Source organism: Amblyomma americanum, chromosome 2 (genome assembly GCF_052857255.1).
Source record: "Amblyomma americanum isolate KBUSLIRL-KWMA chromosome 2, ASM5285725v1, whole genome shotgun sequence".
Classification (NCBI taxonomy): Eukaryota; Metazoa; Arthropoda; class Arachnida; order Ixodida; family Ixodidae; genus Amblyomma; species Amblyomma americanum.
The window spans coordinates 6551691-6571630 of NC_135498.1; the positions used below are offsets into that span (position 1 = coordinate 6551691).

At 48.1% G+C, this 19940-nt stretch overlaps 1 protein-coding gene across 6 annotated transcripts in view; it reads left to right on the plus strand.

Annotated features, from left to right (window-relative positions):
• LOC144120480 (pleckstrin homology domain-containing family G member 5-like) overlaps window positions 1-19940 on the plus strand; it is a 626877-nt gene that overhangs the window by 586356 nt on the left and 20581 nt on the right. For all 6 annotated transcript variants that reach the window (XM_077652910.1, XM_077652911.1, XM_077652912.1 and 3 more), the window contains 8 exons: window positions 12269-12414; window positions 12991-13146; window positions 15238-15390; window positions 16057-16152; window positions 16250-16300; window positions 17384-17644; window positions 18049-18198; window positions 19734-19871. In XM_077652910.1, the coding sequence (XP_077509036.1) occupies window positions 12269-12414; window positions 12991-13146; window positions 15238-15390; window positions 16057-16152; window positions 16250-16300; window positions 17384-17644; window positions 18049-18198; window positions 19734-19871 (1151 nt within the window). The remainder of the gene's footprint in view (window positions 1-12268; window positions 12415-12990; window positions 13147-15237; window positions 15391-16056; window positions 16153-16249; window positions 16301-17383; window positions 17645-18048; window positions 18199-19733; window positions 19872-19940) is intronic.

Below are 19940 nucleotides of genomic sequence, written 5' to 3' on the forward strand. Positions count from 1 at the left end.
TATTGGTTTTGGGGGAAAGGAAATGGTGCAGTATCTGTCTCATATATCGTTGCACACCTGAACCGCACCGTAAAGGAAGGGATAGAGGGAGTGAAAGAAGAAAGGAAGAGAGAAGTGCCGTAGTGGAGGGCTCCGGAATAATTTCGACCACCTGGGGATCTTTAACGATGTAGCCCTCCACTAAGGCACTTCTCTCTTCCTTTCTTCTTTCACTCCCTCTTTTATCCAGGTGTCGAAAGTAATCCGGAGCTCTCCACTACGGTGCCACTTTTCCTCTTACCTCATTATTATTTTAGTGTTGCTGTTTATAATTACAGAAAACAAATGGACGCACGTAAGTAGAGATCGAAATGAAGGGTATGGTTAAGCGTATGTGCTTAGCTGTACCCACATGTACGCTGTGTGTCTTGGTCGCTTCATTGTTGGAAGGGGGGTCTTGGCTTGCTTGTGTGGGCGGTAAAAACGCCTATTTCCTCTGAAAATAGAGGATTACATGGAGGTTGCTCTGGGGTCAGGGTTATTGCCCTTTCCCTCACAAACACTAGGTGGAGTCTCTAGTACGGTACTCCAGTGGCTTCCGCTGCCGGCATTGCTCGTGCTATCATCGCCTTTTAAGGCGAAAGCCTTTAATGGCTCATACTCGCAGTGACCGTCCGTCCGTTACATCCAAAGCCTGGAGCAGTGCCAGCTGTGACCATTCCCCTTACCGGCGCACACCCTCCTCGCACCTTGGCGACAGGTGACGGCGCCTAAGCGCATGCGCAGCTGCGCATAACAACAGCGACGTCACCTGCACCGGCGAGTACGCGCTGCGAAGGCGCTCCTTCGCCAGACGTGTCGTTGCAGTCGAGTGAGTCGGATGGCACTCAAGCGGTCCAGTGATCCGTACCAAGCGGTTCGGATAAGCGCAGAAAGGCGGATTCCCCCAACCCCAAACGGTGGAAGATCAATGATCGAATGCGTGAATGGCGGCTCGAGGCAGTGGAGTGGCTACAGACTTTCGCCGAACACACTTTTATAATTTCCAGTGTCCTAATTTTGGGCTTTCACGTCGGAGCAGGCGAGTAGGGTGGCCTACCAGTCCTTCCTGTTGGGGTTTGGGTTGGGGGTAAAGGCAGGGATGGAGGGGCACGCCCATACCATGTGCGCGCTGTTTTCGTATAATCTGAGCAGCGTGACATTCGAGCAAAAGTATTTAGCAATGACTAGCCCCATGTCAAGCTCTTCTCTCTCCCCCGTCCTTCACTACCTCTTCCGTGATGCGGCTCGGGTGTCAGGCGTGAGTGCGACATTCATTGCGCCTTTCCTTTCTGCATAAAGCCTTTGCTTTTTTAGCAAAGCGGCAGAAATGTCTGCAAGCACGGAAAGCATGACCCGCCGCGGTGGCTCAGTGGTTAGAGCGCTCGGCTACTCATACGGAGTTCCCAGGTTCGAACCCGACCGAGGCGCCCGTGTGCTGTGCGATGTCAGTGCACGTGAAAGATCTCCAGGTGGTCGAAATTATTCCGGAGCCCTCCACTACGACACCTCTTCCTTCGTTTCACTCCCTCCTTTATCACTTCCCTTCCCGGCGCGGTTCAGGTGTCAGCCGATATGTGAGACAGATACTGCGCCATTTCCTTTCTCAGAAAACCAATTTTCATTTCACGGGAAGCAGTCGAGCGCCACAACTCATGGAGCGACGCTCCGAAGAAATGATCCCGCATGACCGTTGCCGCCATTCGCGTATTTTTGTTCTCCGCACGAACGCGCGCGCAAGATTGCGGCGCGCCGAACCGTACCACAGCTGAGAATCAGCCCCGCAGAACGGCGCTGCGACGGCAGCTACAGCGACGACGCGTTCCCCGGGTTGGCTGCAGCCCTTGACACGGAAGAGCTGCTGCTGCTGCTGCTGCCGCCCCGGACGCGGCGAACCGGCGTGCGGTCGTTAGCTTCCGAGCCTGTGTCGCTCTCTGTGCGGTTCGGGAGCGCGTCGGACATCCTAACATGTACCGAGGGAGCAATTTCTAACCCCGTTGCGACAAACCTGCTTGGCCGCGCCCTTGACGTTAGGAATTGTTTGCCGAAGCGCCTTACGGCCCAACTTTTTACAGCGACAGGTTCTGCGGCGTCGGCGCGACACGCCACGTTGGTCGATCAGCATGCGGTAACGTCGTGAATGACGCCAGAGCAACGTGCCATGCTGAGTGGTCTGAACACAGTGACGCCACGTGTGACGCATACTGACGCCACGCGCACTCTACCAGAGGAGACAAAGTAATGACGAATAAACAGTATTACGGCGCGGTTCAGGTGTCCAACGATATATGAGACAGATACTGCGCCATTTCCTTTCCCCAAAAACCAATTATTATTATTTAATAAACAGTATTACATTCGCCGCCACAAACAGCTGTCATTGTATCTTGTGGTACACACTGATAACCGTCCTGGGAGTTTTTGTGCCCTCTGGAGAGCTATGGTGTCGTTAATTTGCAGAGAAAGTAAAGTTGTGGCGAACAGCATAGTAGCGATGGTGCTGCCGGGCCGGATCATGGCGTTGAGAAGAGAAAAATGTGGCGTATACCGCACGACCTGTTTCGCAGCGCCTCCCCCCATCCTTCGTCCTTCCAAATTATTCGCAAGTGGTCCGAAAGCGCTATCTATAGTTCAGGGGAATTAGCCATTTTTCCGGCTTTCTTTACCGCAGACAAAGGCGCCTGTAAGCTATTATCATTGCAAAATACTATACGTTCGCGACTCGAGCTTAGGTGTGAAGAGAAATATGACGAAAAAAAACAAAACTTTAAAACGCGCACGCGAACAGGTCTACGAAAGCACTGAGCTCCTTCAGTCGGTTTGCATTGTTTCATATTGGGAAGTGCCTACAGACTGCTGAAACTCTCTTGAAAAGCAGTACAGGACAAATAAATCAATAAATAAGTAAATGCTGAACGATCCCCGCAAATTAGGTTTATCACGAGGGAACTTGTTTTATACCCGCTTCGGTTTTTACACAACGTTTAACTTCCCCTGTTCCCTTCGACAGCCACGGAGTTGCCCCGAGGAAGACGTGACAAAATCGAGTTCGCCATTAGGGCATGCAAATGTCCTGATCTGCCTCGAGGGCCGTCGGCACAGAGCGAGGGGAGGGAGAAAAACGCAGTGTAACGAGGTTTCTACACGCCAAATTAATGTCGCCGTGTGCCCCTTTGTTTCAGTTTACATTGCGCATCGCTGCCCGCGGTCACCAGTCATGTATCATTCAAAGTTCGATGGTGGGTTTACTTTATTTACACGATGAAAAAAAGAACAAGCAAGAAAGGAAAGTGGGCTCGCCCTTCAAACTGGCCTTTCTTTATTTGATAGTTGTCCGAGTAGCCGAGCGCGCTAGGAAGCTGGAATACCCGGGTTCAATCCCGTCCGCTGCGGCCGTCTTTCAATGGGCGCGAAACGCAAAAAAGGCCCCCGTGTGCTGTGCGATGTCAGTGCACTTTAAAGATCCCCAGGTGGTCAAAATTGTTCCTGAGCCCTCTACTACGTCTTGAGGCATCATTACCTAGCCTGCTGCTGGGGAATAGGAGAGGAGAAGAGTGTTATGATCACTGACCGTTCCCCTTTTCATTGGGACGCCCTTTGGAAAATGGTTCGGCGAGAAAAAGCGCAGTTGGCGTTACTCCCTCTGCGCTAACTTCCTCTGCATCTTATGCATCAGAAGTGTTTGCTTGTATATAGCCTTTTTTTTTTCGACACACACGCGATAAGGAGCGGGTCCGGCCCATGCCCGGCCAGGAGGACGGAAAACCGTCGCCCGTTGCATTTGCTGCAGGCGGCTCGATATGTGGGCCGCACGGTTTAACGAGCGAGTGGCGAACACTTGCGAGATAGCGTCTGTTTTCTATCTTCTGTAAACCGCTGCTTATCTTTTAAAGCCCGCGCGCTCCCGACGATGACGACAGGAGTAATGACCGTCGCAGCGTGACGAGGCGCGGCAATAGGAGCAGTGACTAAAGGCGTAGAAAGTGGCGGTGACAGCCTTTGTTTGCGAACTGTTTTGTCGGGGATTTAGTAGAAGTAGCAGTGGTGGTGGTTTATTGTTAAAGTAATAATAACAAGGAAGGAAAAGATTTTTGCTAGCCCCGGCATCTGCCATCGCTACGGAAGCACCTGAGCTGGGGCAGCGGAAATAAATGATAGCAGGCAGACTGGAGAAATGAAATGAGAGAGGTGAGGGGACAAGTAGAAAGGATAGGTGGGAGAGGCACTATATACAGATATTCTATTTACACTGTAATATATATGTAGGTCGTACGCGTGTGGAGTCCATAATAAAGAAAGAAAAGCACACGCGCACAACAAAATCTATGCACTACAGCTGGAGGGTGGCGTCCAGGTGATAATCGTCGGGGATTTACAGCAGACCGCATTTCCGGATTTTGTCCGGTTCGCGCGCGGATCTTGGTGGCACAACACAGACTGGCACAATTATCGGCACGAAAGTGAACACAATAGAAAGATATTAGCATAGCCCGGTCCGTGATCCGCTGCCGCGAAATAGCATCTGCTTATGAGCCCTTCTGAAAGGTGCCAAGTGCGCATGCGCAAATAGCCTCGACTGACCAGGTGCGGGCGCGCACCTGCGCAGCTGGGTGCCCGCATCACGATGTTAAAACTATTAGTATGATCATTCAAGCAATAATTGCACTGTAAGCATGCGTGACACACTCAGCAGTTTTTTTTTTTTTTTGAGGTGGCCTGGAAGTTTGAGGAGGCCACCTCTCACAATCACCAGCTGGGCTCCTCATTACAGGAGTCCATTGGCGACTGCCGAGGCTCGGGCTCGGTCGACCAGGGCCTTCTGGCTCACCAGGTCGGAGCAGCCGAGCAAGGCTGCCTCCCACTGCTCCCTGGTTGGGCTGGGTTTGGGGCAAGGTTCGGGTTTTATGGGCATATGCCCACACCATGTGGAAGATGTCCGAAGACTTCTCCGCACAGTGCGGGCGCGTTTCTGTACATGCAGGATAAAAGTGCGTTAGAACCACCGGGCATATCAGTGTTTTGGTGTAATAATAATAATAATAATAATAATAATAATAATAATAATAATAATAATAATAATAATAATTGGTTTTCGGGGAAAGGAAATGGCGCAGTATCTGTGCCATATATTGGCGGACACCTAACCGCGCCGTAAGGGAAGGGATAAAGGAGGGAGTGAAAGAAGAATAGGTGCCGTAGTGGAGGGCTCCGGCATAATTTCGACCACCTGGGGATCTTTACCGTGCACTGACATCGCACAGCGGACGGGCGCCTTAGCGTTTTGCCTCCATAAAAACGCAGCCGCCGCGGTCGGGTTCGAACCCGGGAACTCCGGATCAGTAGTCGAGCGCCCTAACCACTGAGCCACCGCGGCCGGTTTGGTGTAATTGAGAATTGGTTTTTGGGGAAAGGAAATGGCGCAGTATCGCCTCAGTTCTCAACGGACAGTGTAAAGACGGAGGAGTGTGCGTTCTTCTGCCTTTGTAAGGCCCTTACAGGGCTTAGGATAAATTGCGTGGCCCAGTTTGTATAATTGAGTGATCTCTGAGGGGTCGGGTTCGGGGTCTGTTTCGGAAGGGTCTGAAGGCGTTGCCGGGAGAGTGAGTGAGTGCGCGGGCGGCGGCATCTGCCGTCTCATTGCCTTCGAGGCCCATGTGAGCAGCAGCCTATACGATCGTTCGAGACGCGGGGGCCCCGTATTTTGAAGGATGCGATACGCAAAGAGAAAAATGTACCCCTGTTCAATACTTCTGCAGGCCCCTCTCGAGTCGGTGATGATGACTCGGGAGTCCTGGTCTGCGGCAATGGCGACCTCCTCCGCATGTGCTATGCCTTGGGCTCGGAGCGTTCACCGCGACGTTTTGGTGGACGACTGCGGAAGAAAATGCTGTCGTCTGCAAATAGGCGAGCTGACGTCAGATGTTATATTGCTGAGAAGGTCGTTGATAAATACTAAAAAAAAAGAGGGCCTAGCACAGAGCCTTGAGCAACACCCGAAATTATGCCAGTTGCTGTGGAATGGTGTTAGCTGTGTTAGCGGTGTTAGCTGAAGCTATCAATTATCCTTCTATTAATACACTGAAAAGATTTTTGCGCGAAATTTTCATTGTGTGGTAGTAGTTGGTCTCACGGTTTTTTGTGAATTTCTATAATGTGTGCTTCCTTTTAGAACGACTACTTTCTTTTCGAGTAACTATACTTGATTTATGTTCATCATACTTATTTGTTGTACATTATTGATTATAAGTGCCTCTCCTGATGGATTCTGTATTTTCTGATGGTTTCCGCACAGGGTTTTGCTAAAACGGTTTTTATTTTGTTTAAATATTGGCACGAGTGTCGCGCACAATTTCAAACATCATGTTAAATTGTTTTCGCTCAAAGTGCTTTGTTCGTTTTTCTGCGTTAGTTTATTATTTGTTTATTCGGAGTGCATCGCTACCAACTTTGTTATGGGGTCAGGGGACCAAGCCAGGTACAAATTTTGTACCTTTTGTCCCCGGCCTTTGGTTTTCTGTACTGAGAACTAAAATGTTAATAAACTCAAACTCAATGGTGGTTATCAATGACAGCGCATTGTGAACGGTTAAAAAGAAAACATTTAATCCAAGATAAAATCAATGGGTCAGTACCAAGGCTTGAAAGTTTGGCCATGAGGCCACGATGGGGAACGCGATAAACTGCTTTGGAGAAGTCAAGATATATGATATCTGTTTGCAAGCCCTAGTCAAGATTAAGATGATCTGTTGTGAGTTCAAATTAAAGCAGCTGTGGAGCAGAATAATAATAATAATAATTGGTTTTTGGGGAAAGGAAATGGCGCAGTATCTGTCTCATATATCTTTGGACACCTGAACCGCGCCGTAAGGGAAGGGATAAAGGAGGGAGTGAAAGAAGAAAGGAAGAAGAGGTGCCGTAGTGGAGGGCTCCGGAATAATTTCGACCACCTGGGGATCTTTAACGTGCACTTTCGTCGCACAGCACACGGGCGCCTTAGCGTTTTTCCTCCATAAAAACGCAGCCGCCGCGGTCGGGTTCGAACCCGGGAACTCCGGATCAGTAGTCGAGCGCCCTAACCACTGAGCCACCGCGGCGGGGCGAAGGAGCAGAATCGAATGATTGTGCTTTTGAGAGTGCTGTAGAATTTAATGAGAATGGATAGCTGCGGTAACTGCTTTCTTGATATGTTCATGAACTTGCATTTGGAAACTTTAAGTTGCATTAACCATGTAGACCACCAAATTTCTGTGAGACTTAGGCCGCGTTGGAGCAGAGACTGATCACAGTTAGTAGATATGTGACGATAAAGAATGCAGTGGTCTGCAAAGAGGCGCATACAAGACGACATGGCGTTAGGAAGGTCGTTAATCAGAGAATGGAGTGGTACCAGAGATGACCTTGGTGATTCCAGAATTACGATTGTCAGTAACAGTGTATTGTGAGCGGCCGCGAAGAAAGCAGTCAGTCCATGATAAGATTATAGGGTGAATTGGTGTAGGGGTTCGGCAAGACGAAAGCCCTGCCATGTCGCGTCCGTTCACGGTTGTGCTTGTTAGTAAGCAACTTGCACCGTTTCATTTGAAGCGCGGCGCTGTTGGGTGTAAAATCGTGCCAAGACGAGCTCGTGTGCCGTCAAATGACACTTCATCGTTCCGGTCGGCCTTCAGAGCGAAGACGAGTAGTGCAGCCCGAGCGTCGCAAGCTGGTTGCGTCACCGACGTCAGCCGATGTTTACGATGGCGTCGCTGATCAATGCACCCCGTGGACCATGCGTGAAGAAGTCCAGAACGCGTCCTTATACCATATAAGTGTGCATATTTCGAGGAAACAGAGAAAGCCCTTGTCAGAACGCAATCTGCGCATTCCTCGCTCGCCCGGCGCTTCAGAACGGCTCCCGGAGCGCACTACTTCGCTCACGGTCGGCCGATAGATGGTCAGGGTCGTGATCACGGATCTTCTCGCAGCACCGGCCCGTGCCCAAAGGTGAGGAAAAAACGACCGCGCGCACCGCTGGGAACGCAACGGGGAAAAACGTCGACGACCCGCGTGGGTACTCGTGAAACGCTTCAGTCTAGTATAAGGGTCAGCCGTGTGTCTCCAGGAGACGGGCATCTTTATGACTTTCCTTGTTCGGCATAGCGGGCGCATGGCGATCGAGAGGCGAGATACCATGGCAGGCCCCGGCATTGTCAAAGGCAGCGCGCGCCAATTAAGAACTGTGAAGGTCGTGTCGCGACCCCGCCAAATTCCTCTGAAGCTTTAGGCTTGCGGCGCTGTCCACGGCTTTCTGCATTTCAAGTTGCAGAGATTGTTGACCTTCCAAGCATGGAAGAGAGAAGTTTGAAGAAACGTGAATGAATGTGCAACGTTTCCAACCTTCAGCGAGCTTTCAATTGCATCTGCCATGTCTCGAGCTGGTGCGCGCTTGAAGACTACCAAGGTCCTTACGTCACTCAATATTCGTACTCCTGGACTGTGTCTCTGACCGCGCATCTTGATGTTTGAGAGGTTGTACATCTTTTGAAATAAAGCGCTTGCAGGGATTCAAAATTGAGAGAACGGTGATCACCTATTGGGCTTCTGCCGCGGGCAGCATATGATCCACTTTGCACTAGAATGAGTGAACTCTCCCATTATGTAGTTGTTGGAAGGCGTAGGAGGTTTAGAATTGTAAACAGGACGAACGTGCCTAGCAGCTCTACCTTTTCGCTGCGTAGCCGCGGAAGACAACCAGCGGCAGACGTCAGTCAATCAGCTGGTTTCCTGCCCAGGGGAAAACACAGCGCGGTCCCATTACGCGGCCTTCCGTGCTCGGCCTCCCTTCGGCCACTGCCAAGAAAAACCAGGCGCGGGCCGACCAGACCGATCGAGAAACAGAAACCAGCCAACGCCCGACTGCTTGTCTGAGGTTTTCGTGTTTTCTTCCGACCCCTCAGCGGTGGCCGCCGCACCAGCGAGGAGGGCGTGCGTGTAGTGGCAGAGGGTATTTCTGTTTTGCAAGGAGTCACCCGTTTGTCTGCCCCGCCCCTCCTCCTCTCTCAGTCCTCTCGCACCGGTACTGCCGATGCTCCGTTCACGCACCTGGACGAAAGAGAGGAGGTCTTGGCGTGCAGAGGAGAACGGGGGCTCCACAACAACCGCACCAAATGTCGGTTGGCCGACCCCATTTCACGGGAGCGACCTTGTCTCTCGCTTCCTCCCCAAGTCGTCGGCCCAACCAGCGGCGAGCATTCGCCCAAAACTCCCGGCTGCCGCCATTCTCTCACGGGCGCCGCCGTGCTCCGTCCGAAACGGCTGCTGACCGTTCCGACCTGAGTGTTCGCGAAGCGCAGCAGCAGCCGCTACTGGATTACCGTGATATGGCTGCCGCGCGACGCTGACTCGTGGTGACGGCCGCTGCCGTCCACGCGCTGTCGTCCGAGTGTCCCGGGATTAACGGCCGCTGTCAGCCACTTATTGGATTGGGAAACGACTTTTCGACGACAGTCCGAGCGGCGGGCGCCGCCGCCGGCCCCGCTCTGTGCCATTTGTGTACCATTGTGCGCGCTGGCCGGTCAGCATCTGCCCGTCTGCGACGCATCCGCGCCTAAATGCACGACACCTTCGCCGGTGGCTTTGGTCCGGTGGTGTGTTTCTGCTTGTCCGTTTGCCACGTGGTTGCCTCCGCTGAGCGAAGTGTGACTGGCTGTCGGCCGCAACAAACCCCAGAGCAGCGTGTTTTGGCGGCAGCAAAGCCGTAGCTGCGTGGTACCACGCGTCGCTTGGTTGCTCAGCGGAGCGAGCCCGCTACCGGAAACTGTCGTCGTCGCTGCTTCGCGCCGGTCCGTGTGTGTTGTGTCGTGCGTCGTCGACCAGACGCAGCGACGTCGGGCACGTCCACGGCTCCGCGGGTCGCCGTAGCTTGGACCAGCTGAAGCCAGCGCGGCTGTCGCACCGCGCACCGTTCGATCATCGCTGTGAGTCAGTTCCTTGCGTGTGGCGTTCGAGAAAACAGGTTCGTGGGTCATTGCTTTGGCGAGCGCGCGTGTCTGAGCGGCTCGTGGATGGCGTAACGCTTGCTCGGAGCCGCTGCAGTTTGTCCTGCAAGACCGTTGACCCGTGTCTCGCTCGCTTTTCCTTCTCTTTTGTTTCGCGACGTGGTGCATTTAGTAAGATGCTGCGGCGGTGGCATCAGGTGCGAGTGCAGTCGTAGCATTGACTTTCACGGCTGTGTTCATGTTTCGGAGCAGATATCTCGCGCTTACCCGCGCGCGTGTGGCAAACGGGCCGATTGCTGACTCGCAGTAGTGTTCCTGTATATGCTTCCGCAGGGCTCCCTGTGGGAGCAGATACAGGAACTCGCTGTAGTGCGGACGTTTAGGAGAACGGAAACAGTGCGTGGTAAATACGTGTGCGTTTCGTCGCCGTAAGGAGGTCACATCCCAAAGCGCATTCCAGATGGTTCTGGTGGTATTCTGGGCCACAGTGGAGTGTAGACTGTCGCAGCGCCGGCATCATTAATAATTTAAGGCAGAAGGCTGGACTAGTTGGTGCTTAGAATAAGCTCAGTTGATGTCGAGCGTTTGTGATGACTTCCAGTGGTTTAGCGCTAGCACTGTCTTCTCTATCAATCATTAATCAGCCGTGTAGCACGTATCTGGAACATTCGCGCCGTACAGCATGTTTGAGAGCAATGTTGTGTTTTTCGGAGGTATCCATGGTCCTGTGCAATAAAATGCGTGGCATTGAGCGCAGTGCCAGGATATGCCTCACGCTCAGTCTTTCTGAATGGACAAAACAAAACATATCTGTGCGTTATTTTGTGCCTATTTAGTAAAGACACAAACAAAAACTTTTTAGCCGGCCCGAGTGAGGGGAGCGTTACCATAATTTAATGTCATTTTTTTTTATTCGTGATGACAGCTGTCTTGGACCGGCTACTGCGACGCTTGTTGACGAAAATCGGGAACGGTAGACAAGCGAGGGCCATTGTTAAATGGTTTACGCCAGCAGAACGCGAATCAAAACACTTAGCACATCTCTAAGCAACGACTTTTGTTCTAAGTTCTTCTAGGCTTACTTCTTTCGGGAAAGCCAAATAAAAAACAATAATGTGTGGTTGGAGGGAAATAACTGAGGGCTTTATGGCAGTTTAGGGCATCTGGACATAGCCTTGTTTGCTAATAGCATGCACGGTTGGCATATTCAGGATGGTTAGAATAACAGACTTGCTTCTAATGAAACATTGCAATAAATGCATGTTCAGGGAGCTGTTAAAGTGCTTGTTCAGTCCGCAACAGTTCTATTCAGTAGCCTATGATGGGAAATTCTGCTTTGAAAAAATGGCATGTGTAATTAATTGCTCTTCTCACATAGTGTCTTCCTGCTGGTCCCATTGATGCACTTGTTATTGATCCCAAAATGTCTGCATGGGTATATCGTGCTCACACATAGCGCAATAGTGAGCATTACACACACTGTTCACTAGAAAAAAATTCTGCTGAGACACTTAAGACTAGTTACGTGTGGGAATGGGATAGCATGTCTTGGATGCAAGAGGTTTGCGGTTTGCAAACTGAGTTTATATCATGTTGCTTTTTTTCAAAAATGTGGCACCACCCACACATGTAAGCAATGACACCAGTTGTTTTTTGAGGAAAGGAAATGGCACAGTAATTGTCTCACTTTTTGATGGACACCTCAACTGCACCAATTGCATTAAAATTTTGATAGGAAAGTCTGGGAAAGCATACAGTTCAAGGTGCATATGTCATCAGTTTGAATCCCTGTTGCAACCTAGCCTCCAGCTTGACTAGCACATGTAGACTATATGCAACGAGAAATTGTATGACACCATCCAGAACACTGTACCACAAACGGTTGCATATATATAGATGAGTGTATATATAGATGAGACACTTATAGGATTGTTGGAACTGGCAGTGCTCAGCTTGCTATGTCATATGGCTGCTTGATGATGTTGCCCTTTTTGCTTGCCATCGCCTGGATTTTCTGTACTGTCTGCTAGTACACACATGCTACTGGCTTTTCTCATAAGACTAGTAATGCTTTCGCTTTAAAAGAGTATGCTGAGTTAGTGTGATGTGCATGGAAACAAGTTGGACCGGAAGGCACGATAGGATTTTCAGCTGTAAGTCTTGTGCCAACTCCACTTTGGCATTTATTTACGATTGCCAAGTGTTTACTGCCAAAGTTTAGGCTGCTCGTGCCAGGCTGACCCATTATTGCTGTGCTCATTCATCTTTTGCAGCCAAAGATGGTACCGACCTAAGAGGATCAGTCAGTCGGGCCAACAGCACCAGCAGCTTGAGCGGTGGATCTTGGAAGACTCCAGCATCTCGAACCAACAGCAATGCCGGCCTCAAGGAGGACAAGAAGGAGCGGAAAATTTCTGGGGTGTGTGTCTATTTAGTGCCTGTTGCTGGACTGGTGTTTGTCAACCAGACCGGAAAAAAATCTGGAGCATAACTATTCACATGATGGAGAGCAAACCCCTCTCCCTCTGTTCTTTGTCCATATTCGGCTGTCCTCAGCTTGTTGACATTTTCTTCTCTGCATCTCATTGTTCAAAGTCAACCTCGTGAGTTAGGTTCATGCAATTTTTTTCTGTAGTTCAGCCTCTATGGAGCTATTCGTTTAGAATCCACATTCTAAATTCAACGTTTCGTGGCCACTTTGAGATCTTGTACACAAGGAAGACATTCTCTGATTAGCTTATCTTAATGCTGTATCTTTATTTATGAGTCTGCTATTTCATATGCCATGTCTGGTCCAGTGAAGGAGAAAATGATGATAATAATAATTTCTGCCCTGAAGGGCTGAGGTGTGCTAGAAAGGCAGGTGGCCTTTCTTGATTTGAAGTGCTACACTTATTGGATCTGCCAGATCCTTTTTCCACGTTATGTGATTTCAGTTTTGCTGTGTACCAGTGTTCCCCTGTTCTGATCTTATCTGTCTGATTCCCGTGCACAGAGCCAAAGAGGGAGGCGCGGAGCTGTGTCGGCTGATGAGCTCGTAAGCGACACCAGCGTCATCAGCAGTACTAGTCAAGACAGTGTCTGGAAGACTGGCAAATCTAAGCCTGTCCTGGGAAAGCGCACTGGCATTCTTCTCAACTCATCTAAGACGGTGAGCGAGATTCACTGCCTGCACTGTACTAAGCAGAAGATACTTGCTGGGCCTATTATGAGCAGTTTCAGAGGACTAATCTGAGCTCCAATAAATGTCAGCACTATCGTACAGTAGAGCATGGATTCAACTCCTGATCTTATTTTTTCCGTTTGTCATTGCTGGATATCCCCATTGTTGCTGTCAGTCATTCCCTTCATCCTTATCCTTGTGGATCTGCATAACTGTAACCTAAAAGACAATTACTGAAATAAGCATTGTAAATTGCAGGTGCATTTAGTTTGTTGTAAGGGAGTGAAAAATGTAGCTGCACAACTTTACTGCTTTTGCTGGAATCTCTACTCTTGCTTTAGTAATAAAGAAAAACTTGGAACGAGAGGGACATCTGGGGGTCCCTTCTGTGTGGAATCACTTAAATGTCAAATAATTGCCTCACAGCTGAGGAAGGAAATAGTAGAAAAGGGGAAAGAGCCATCCAGACAGAGATGACAGACATGATTAAGAGGGTAAAAAGAACACAAAAGGGCTGATGTATTAATAATATTGTAGTCAATGAAACAGGAGACATTGACATGTGGGCACAGTATCCTGAAGACAATGACAGTTGGTGTGGGGGGGTCTTGAATTAGTCACTAAGGTTATTGGTGGGGAGGTCAAGATGAGCACAACAGCAGCTGGAAATGTTGCTAGTGATTTTATGCATTGGAAGAGTTCAGTATACTATGTTTAATGAATGATTTCACCATGGAGCAAAATGGTGGTGTTTCTACACATGGATGTTTTATGTTTGCCGATGTTTCTAGCATTGGTACCTGACTCATCTTTGGTATAGATCTGATGTTTTTATGTGTGTGATACATTGAATCTCTAGCTCTGAGATCATTTCAAAATGTTGCATGCTTTTGCTGTGCTACCCTGGTTCCATGTAAAGTAAATATTACAAATTAGGAATCACTTATCAATAAATTGTGTGCCTTGAGCTTTTACACGATGGTTGTTAACAGATTACGGTATAGTGAATCATGGTGCATTATGTAGCTGTTTTTTTTTTTCTGTGCCAGCTTTGTTTTTTGGCAGTTAAATGACATGAAGTGGACAGTATTTTTTTCAGTTTTACTTGTTTGGCACCAATTTTTACTTCCATGAACAAATGTGTATGTATTTTGTGTGCTGATGCAGTTAGTTTTTATCCATAGCAGCAGTAGCCTTAGTTCTTAGCCATAGATTCAGCAGTAGACAAAGGCAGTGATGTAGATGTATTGTACTGGCTTTGGACCTTTTAGAAAACTTATCAGGACCAATATTTAGAAATGGTGTTAGGTGCAGTGCTGGTGCCTTCTGCTGCCGTGTTTAGGGTCCACACAGTCCCTGAATGCAGCTGTCTTACCCTAGAAGATGTGGTATGAATACCGTGCACTTTTGAGTAGCCGACAATCAAGTGCATAGCAGCTGTGCCTAATGAGAGTGCATCCACATCTGCCGAATGCTTCAAGATGTCAAAACTGCATCTAATTTCTGCCTCAAAGATGGGCTTTCCCACCATGATGAAGTTTTTGCTATGCAGGGTGCTAGCTTGTGGGTTTTTCTAACTCAGGGTGCTAGCTTGTGGGTTTTTCTAGCTGTAGCGCATGAACAGACAAGGGATGGTGAACGAGAAGGACATACACATGTTTGCTGTTGTGGGTGTTTGTTAAGGATCTGTTGCACCCATCAGGCAAGCAGCCAGGAATTTTTTTCGGAAGGGGCCCAAGATGAGTTCTTCCAGCTGGCGAGGGGTAATGCTGGCACTAGTTGTGTTGCATGAGGAGTGTCTGTGAGGACCCTCTGTCGCTAACATTTCTGTAGGCCAGCAATTTAGATGACTAGCTGGATGAGTATAAGTTCTCTCTCTTTTTCATTCTCTACACCTTTTCTCTATGCTGATATTATAAAGCGTCCTACTAGAGAACAAATGGCAGCAGGTTAGAGAGAGCAAGTTGCTCCCAGAAATGTAAACAATGTAAAAGCAATCACTTCCCTTGCATGGTGGGGTCACTGCTGATGTTGCTTGGGCTAACCAAACACCCTGCTCCCCCTGGTGTTCGTTTGCAGGACAAAGAGATGCGCGCGCTGACAGAGTTGCTCAACAGCTACGACCAGAATGGCATTCCAAATCAGCCGGGACTCCTTACCTTCCGACCTTCTTCATCAGAGGAGAAGTTCCGACTGGAAGACAACTGGACATGCATCGTCGACAATCCTGAGGTAAGTCTCCTCTCACGTGCACACTTTTAGCCTGAGTTACATTGTAGGCTGCTCAAACAAGTCCTGGAGAGCATCAGCTCTGGTGAAGCAGTGCTTGGTATGAGCTAGCCAATACTTGGTCTAGATGATTGCATTAAGTAATGGAACAAGCACGTAAAGAGAGGTGGCATTTGTCTTTCTGTTAGTGTATTTGTCGCGCTACCTAGCACAGTAAAAGGTAATTGAACTGAGTGAGTGTAAATTAATGGCACAGGCTGTTTGACTTTATGTAGCACAGTTCACTGTTCAAATGCATGAGCTCAACAAAAAAAGAACAGCCTATTGCCCGCAAGTGACAGAAATGGAGCAGAGACTGGCATATCGGACAAAACGACTCTCACATGCAGTAAAGTTTGGAGCCTGTTTCGTGCCGTATGCCAACTTTTCATCTGTTTCTTTCACTGTGTCCCTTCAGCTTGCCCAGGCTTCAGTCCTTGCTGGTTTTATCACCGGGAGATTAATACTGAAACACACATACAGATGAGTTTTATGGAAGGGACTAATAAGAGCAGTCAAAGAGCACAAATGCCACGTAAAACGTGACAGATTCTCTTGGCTTCCTGCCATGATGTGTTTGCAACCTTTCTGTGTTTGCTGGCTGCTTCAATTCTTTTTGGCTGCTTCCAGTCCCTTCCAAAGCGGGTACGGAACCAGCAGGATGCCATCTGGGAGCTCATATCTACGGAAGTTTCCTACATTCGCACCCTCAAAGTCATCACTGAGGTAACTACTCATATCCCGGCCGCCTTTCCACTTACCATAAGCTCTTTGATTTCAGCAACTTATGGTCATTTTTTTTTTTTCTCTACATTTCTTGCAGCTGTTCCTGGCATGCCTATGCAATCTGCAGACTGAACGCATTCTCATTGAGGTATGTCGTACGTTGCTGTGAGGTATGCCGATGGGTGCTTCATAGTTCTGTATTGGCATTTACAATAGATTCAGGCATGACTAGGAAATGCACAACTGCGTTCAATTGAGGATTACTTCCCAAATATGAAATTGGATGGCACCACCATACAGCCAAATCAGCGACATTTTTGGCTTTATTAAGGTGTAAAGCTCATCCAGATCTGTCAAGTTATGGGCCTAGTTGCAATGTAGTTGCATTCAATATCATTAAATGTCATTAAATGCCCTGTAATGAACATTTTTCAATGGACAGCCTAATTTTGTTCCTTCTGTAGTCTGTTGTTCGCAAACTAATTGACTTCTGCAACTGTTATGATCCATAGCGCAGCAACAAAACAGGGGACAAACACGCTTGTTAGCGCTTTTGTTTGTCCCCTGTTTTGTTGCTGCGCTATGGATCATAACGCATACCCACTAGCCCGAACCATCACCTTGTTAAGTTATATTTCTGCAACTGGTCTTTCTTAGTACAAATATTTTTTGTGATAATCAAAAGTTAAAGCCCCATTTCATATGAACCGTGGCATCGTCTTAAGCTTTCAAAGGGCATTTTCATGCTTATGCACCTTTTGTTTCAATGTTTGGCTGTTAATAGCAACTGACTTGTAATGCACATCCGAGGCCAATACTGTTTCCATTCAGATTAATGCCAATAAATTTGTCTATGTGTCACCTTATGAAAAGTGTTAAAATTTGTGTCCATCAGAACCCATTGCAGAACCATGGCACATTACCCATGTGTCATGGATCTATCCAGTCAGAAGGAACAGAAGCTTTAAGAAAGCAGTAAGGACCGGACTGTTTCTGCCTGGCTCCATTCGTGCTTCTGAAGGTTCCAAACATTTTTTGTAAAGTACTGCTGTGTGGTACAGCTTGATTGCAGCTTCTTCACTCTTAGGGGGGGGGGAGTGAAATGCCTGAAAGTTTTGTGTCTGTCGTTCATTTGCACTCTTGCCAGCATTGACTTTTTCCTTCTGTATGTTCTCATTAAGTTCTTAGTGCATACTGTGAGAAAGAGCTTTGTGCCTTTCTGTCAATGCAGATTGACACTGAGCTCATGTTCAGCAACATCCTCGAGGTGTGCGAGGTCAACCACATGCTATGGGACAACTGCCTGCTGCCAACGCTGATGGCAGCGCGGAGCCAGCGGACACTAATCAATCCGCTGCACTTGCGTGAGGGGTTTCTGCGTTTCGAAGAGACCTTCCAGCCATACATGAAGTACTGTCTTGAGCAGACTACTTGCTTGCACTATGTCAAGGAAAAGCGCCTTGAAAGCGACCTCTTCAAGACCTACGTGGCGGTGAGTATGCCATGATCGTTTTTTTCCTCTAGTTGCCTTGCCACAATTGCTTAGTGGTTAGGGCGCTTGACTGCTGAGCCTGACAACGCAGGTTCAATCCTCGTTGTGGCAGCCACGTTTCAATAGAGAGGAAGTGCAAGGTGCCCTTGTACTGCAGAATGTCAGTGCATGTTGGCGACCTCCAGGTGGTCCTTTAATATGCATCACTGTCATCGTACAGTAGACTGGCATTTTGCAGTCCATGCTTGTTGAATGGATTCACTCTTCTGCTCGCTGCGTATGCTAAAGGCTTGATTAATTCTGGCTACAGCATGGCTACTGTATTTAGATGCCACTGCTTTGTATCTCTTCTCATAGTATGTTTGATTTTGAACTGGTCATGATGCCTGGCTACTGGTTTGCAGTGGTGTGAAGCAAGGAAAGACTGTGAGAGGCTGCGCTTCACAGACCTTCTTGTCAAGCCCATGCAGCGGCTCACGAAATATCCGCTCCTGCTCAAGGCTATCCACAAAAAGACAGATGATGAGGATGCCAAGATGGCCTTGGTTGAAATGGTGGGTAACAAGTGATGCAATATGCACAGTATTTATTAAGTTGAAAATGTGGTTTTGTTTTGACACTATAACAAGAAATGAAGCCCGTAATAGGAATCTGGGCTTGTTTGTTTGCCTTCATAGTAATGCATGTGCTTGGAAGGCTTAAATCTAAAGATGGCAGAGAGAAAACATATAGTATGGGTTTGCCACAGATGCATATTTTCATGAACATGTTTTAAGGACCTGTTCAGACTTGCATAATGCTGTATGTGTCGCTCTCATATTCACCTTTTGGTTACCTCAAACTCGTTCTCACATCTCATCTGCTGGCAGACTCGCTCTCTCAGAGAGCAGTGGTTGGTCGTCCCACTGCAGTGGTACCTAATGGGCACTGACTGCACTGCCCCAGGGGTGCTGAAAAAATCAGAGATAAGAGGTGAAATTTCAGCTGCCATCTTTTGTTGATGAGGATGGGAATGTTGTTACATTTCTGATTTTGTATCTGATTGTGAAGTTCACTTCTATTCAATGTGGCAGAAGGCGTTTATTTAGCGTGTAGTTAATGACACAAGAGATAGTTTCTAGACGGGCATGTTCATGTTTCACACCGGCTCTGATTCTCCTGTAAAATTCTGCTGTTGTTTTCTATTGTTGAGCCCTATGGCATAGTGTTTTTCTTTTTTTTCTTATGTTTGCAGGCCTTATAAACCACGTGTTTTCACAAATAAAATCAGTTGGAAGTCTGCGCTTTGTCTGTCCTTTTGTGCGCTTTATGTCCAGTCTTGTTCGCGCAGATTGTACTTATTCACTTCATTATGAACCAACTAGCTCGCCAGAATGTCCTTCTTCACTATACTCCGTTTCATACATCAGGTTCAACGCTGTGAATGGTACGGAAGTAGTCCGGACAGCAAAAATGAAGGGAGGCATGTTACTCCGTGCTTGTTCTGTGCCCGAGTGGTCTATGACACGAGAAAGCGACAGCGTGTTGTCAGTAGTAACAGTGCATTTAATCAAGATCATGACAAATGTGTTATGTGGTAAACCTATAGGCAAAGCATTTACTATGGTTCGCTCACCAGAAATAGCGCACCACTTTTTGGTAATGAATGCAGGCAGCTCAAACAAGAGCGCCAGCTCTGACAGCGTTGCACATGATGTTTGAAACGGAGTATACAGTCGTCCACACACCTGTCTAGAGTGCTCGAATGGCGCGTTCTGTTGCGCATTAATGGCTGTAGCTGCTGTATGGCATGTCCGATGCAGCTTTTAAAGACACCAGGAGTTAAGCACTATCCATGGGAACATGCATGCGCAATAAATCCAGTTCTCAGCCACTTGTAAATTACAAAAGTGTACTCCTTGGTGCACTGTTCAAGTGCTCTAGACAGGTGTTTGGACGACTGTAGATGCCATGCGCGACAAACATATAGAAAGATCTGCTTCATAAAGTTAGGCTAATGCAGTATCGCTTCTCTTGGAAGACCATGTTCAGATGATACCTAGTTCTCTTATCTTAGCAACTCACTGTGGTATCTTTATGCCATTTCCAGAATGAATGTGTGGAAGCCTTTGTGTATGCTGTGGACGGGAAGCTGCGCCATCTTCATGAGCGTGACCGACTCAAGTCAATCACAAGTCGAATTGAGAGTTACGACCCATTTGACATCAACAACGATGAAGTTGAGAAGGTAGGTGGGTCATGTGTTAGCTGCGCAACCCTTTTTTAATGCTTGCCTGATGTTACAGCAGGAGTGCAT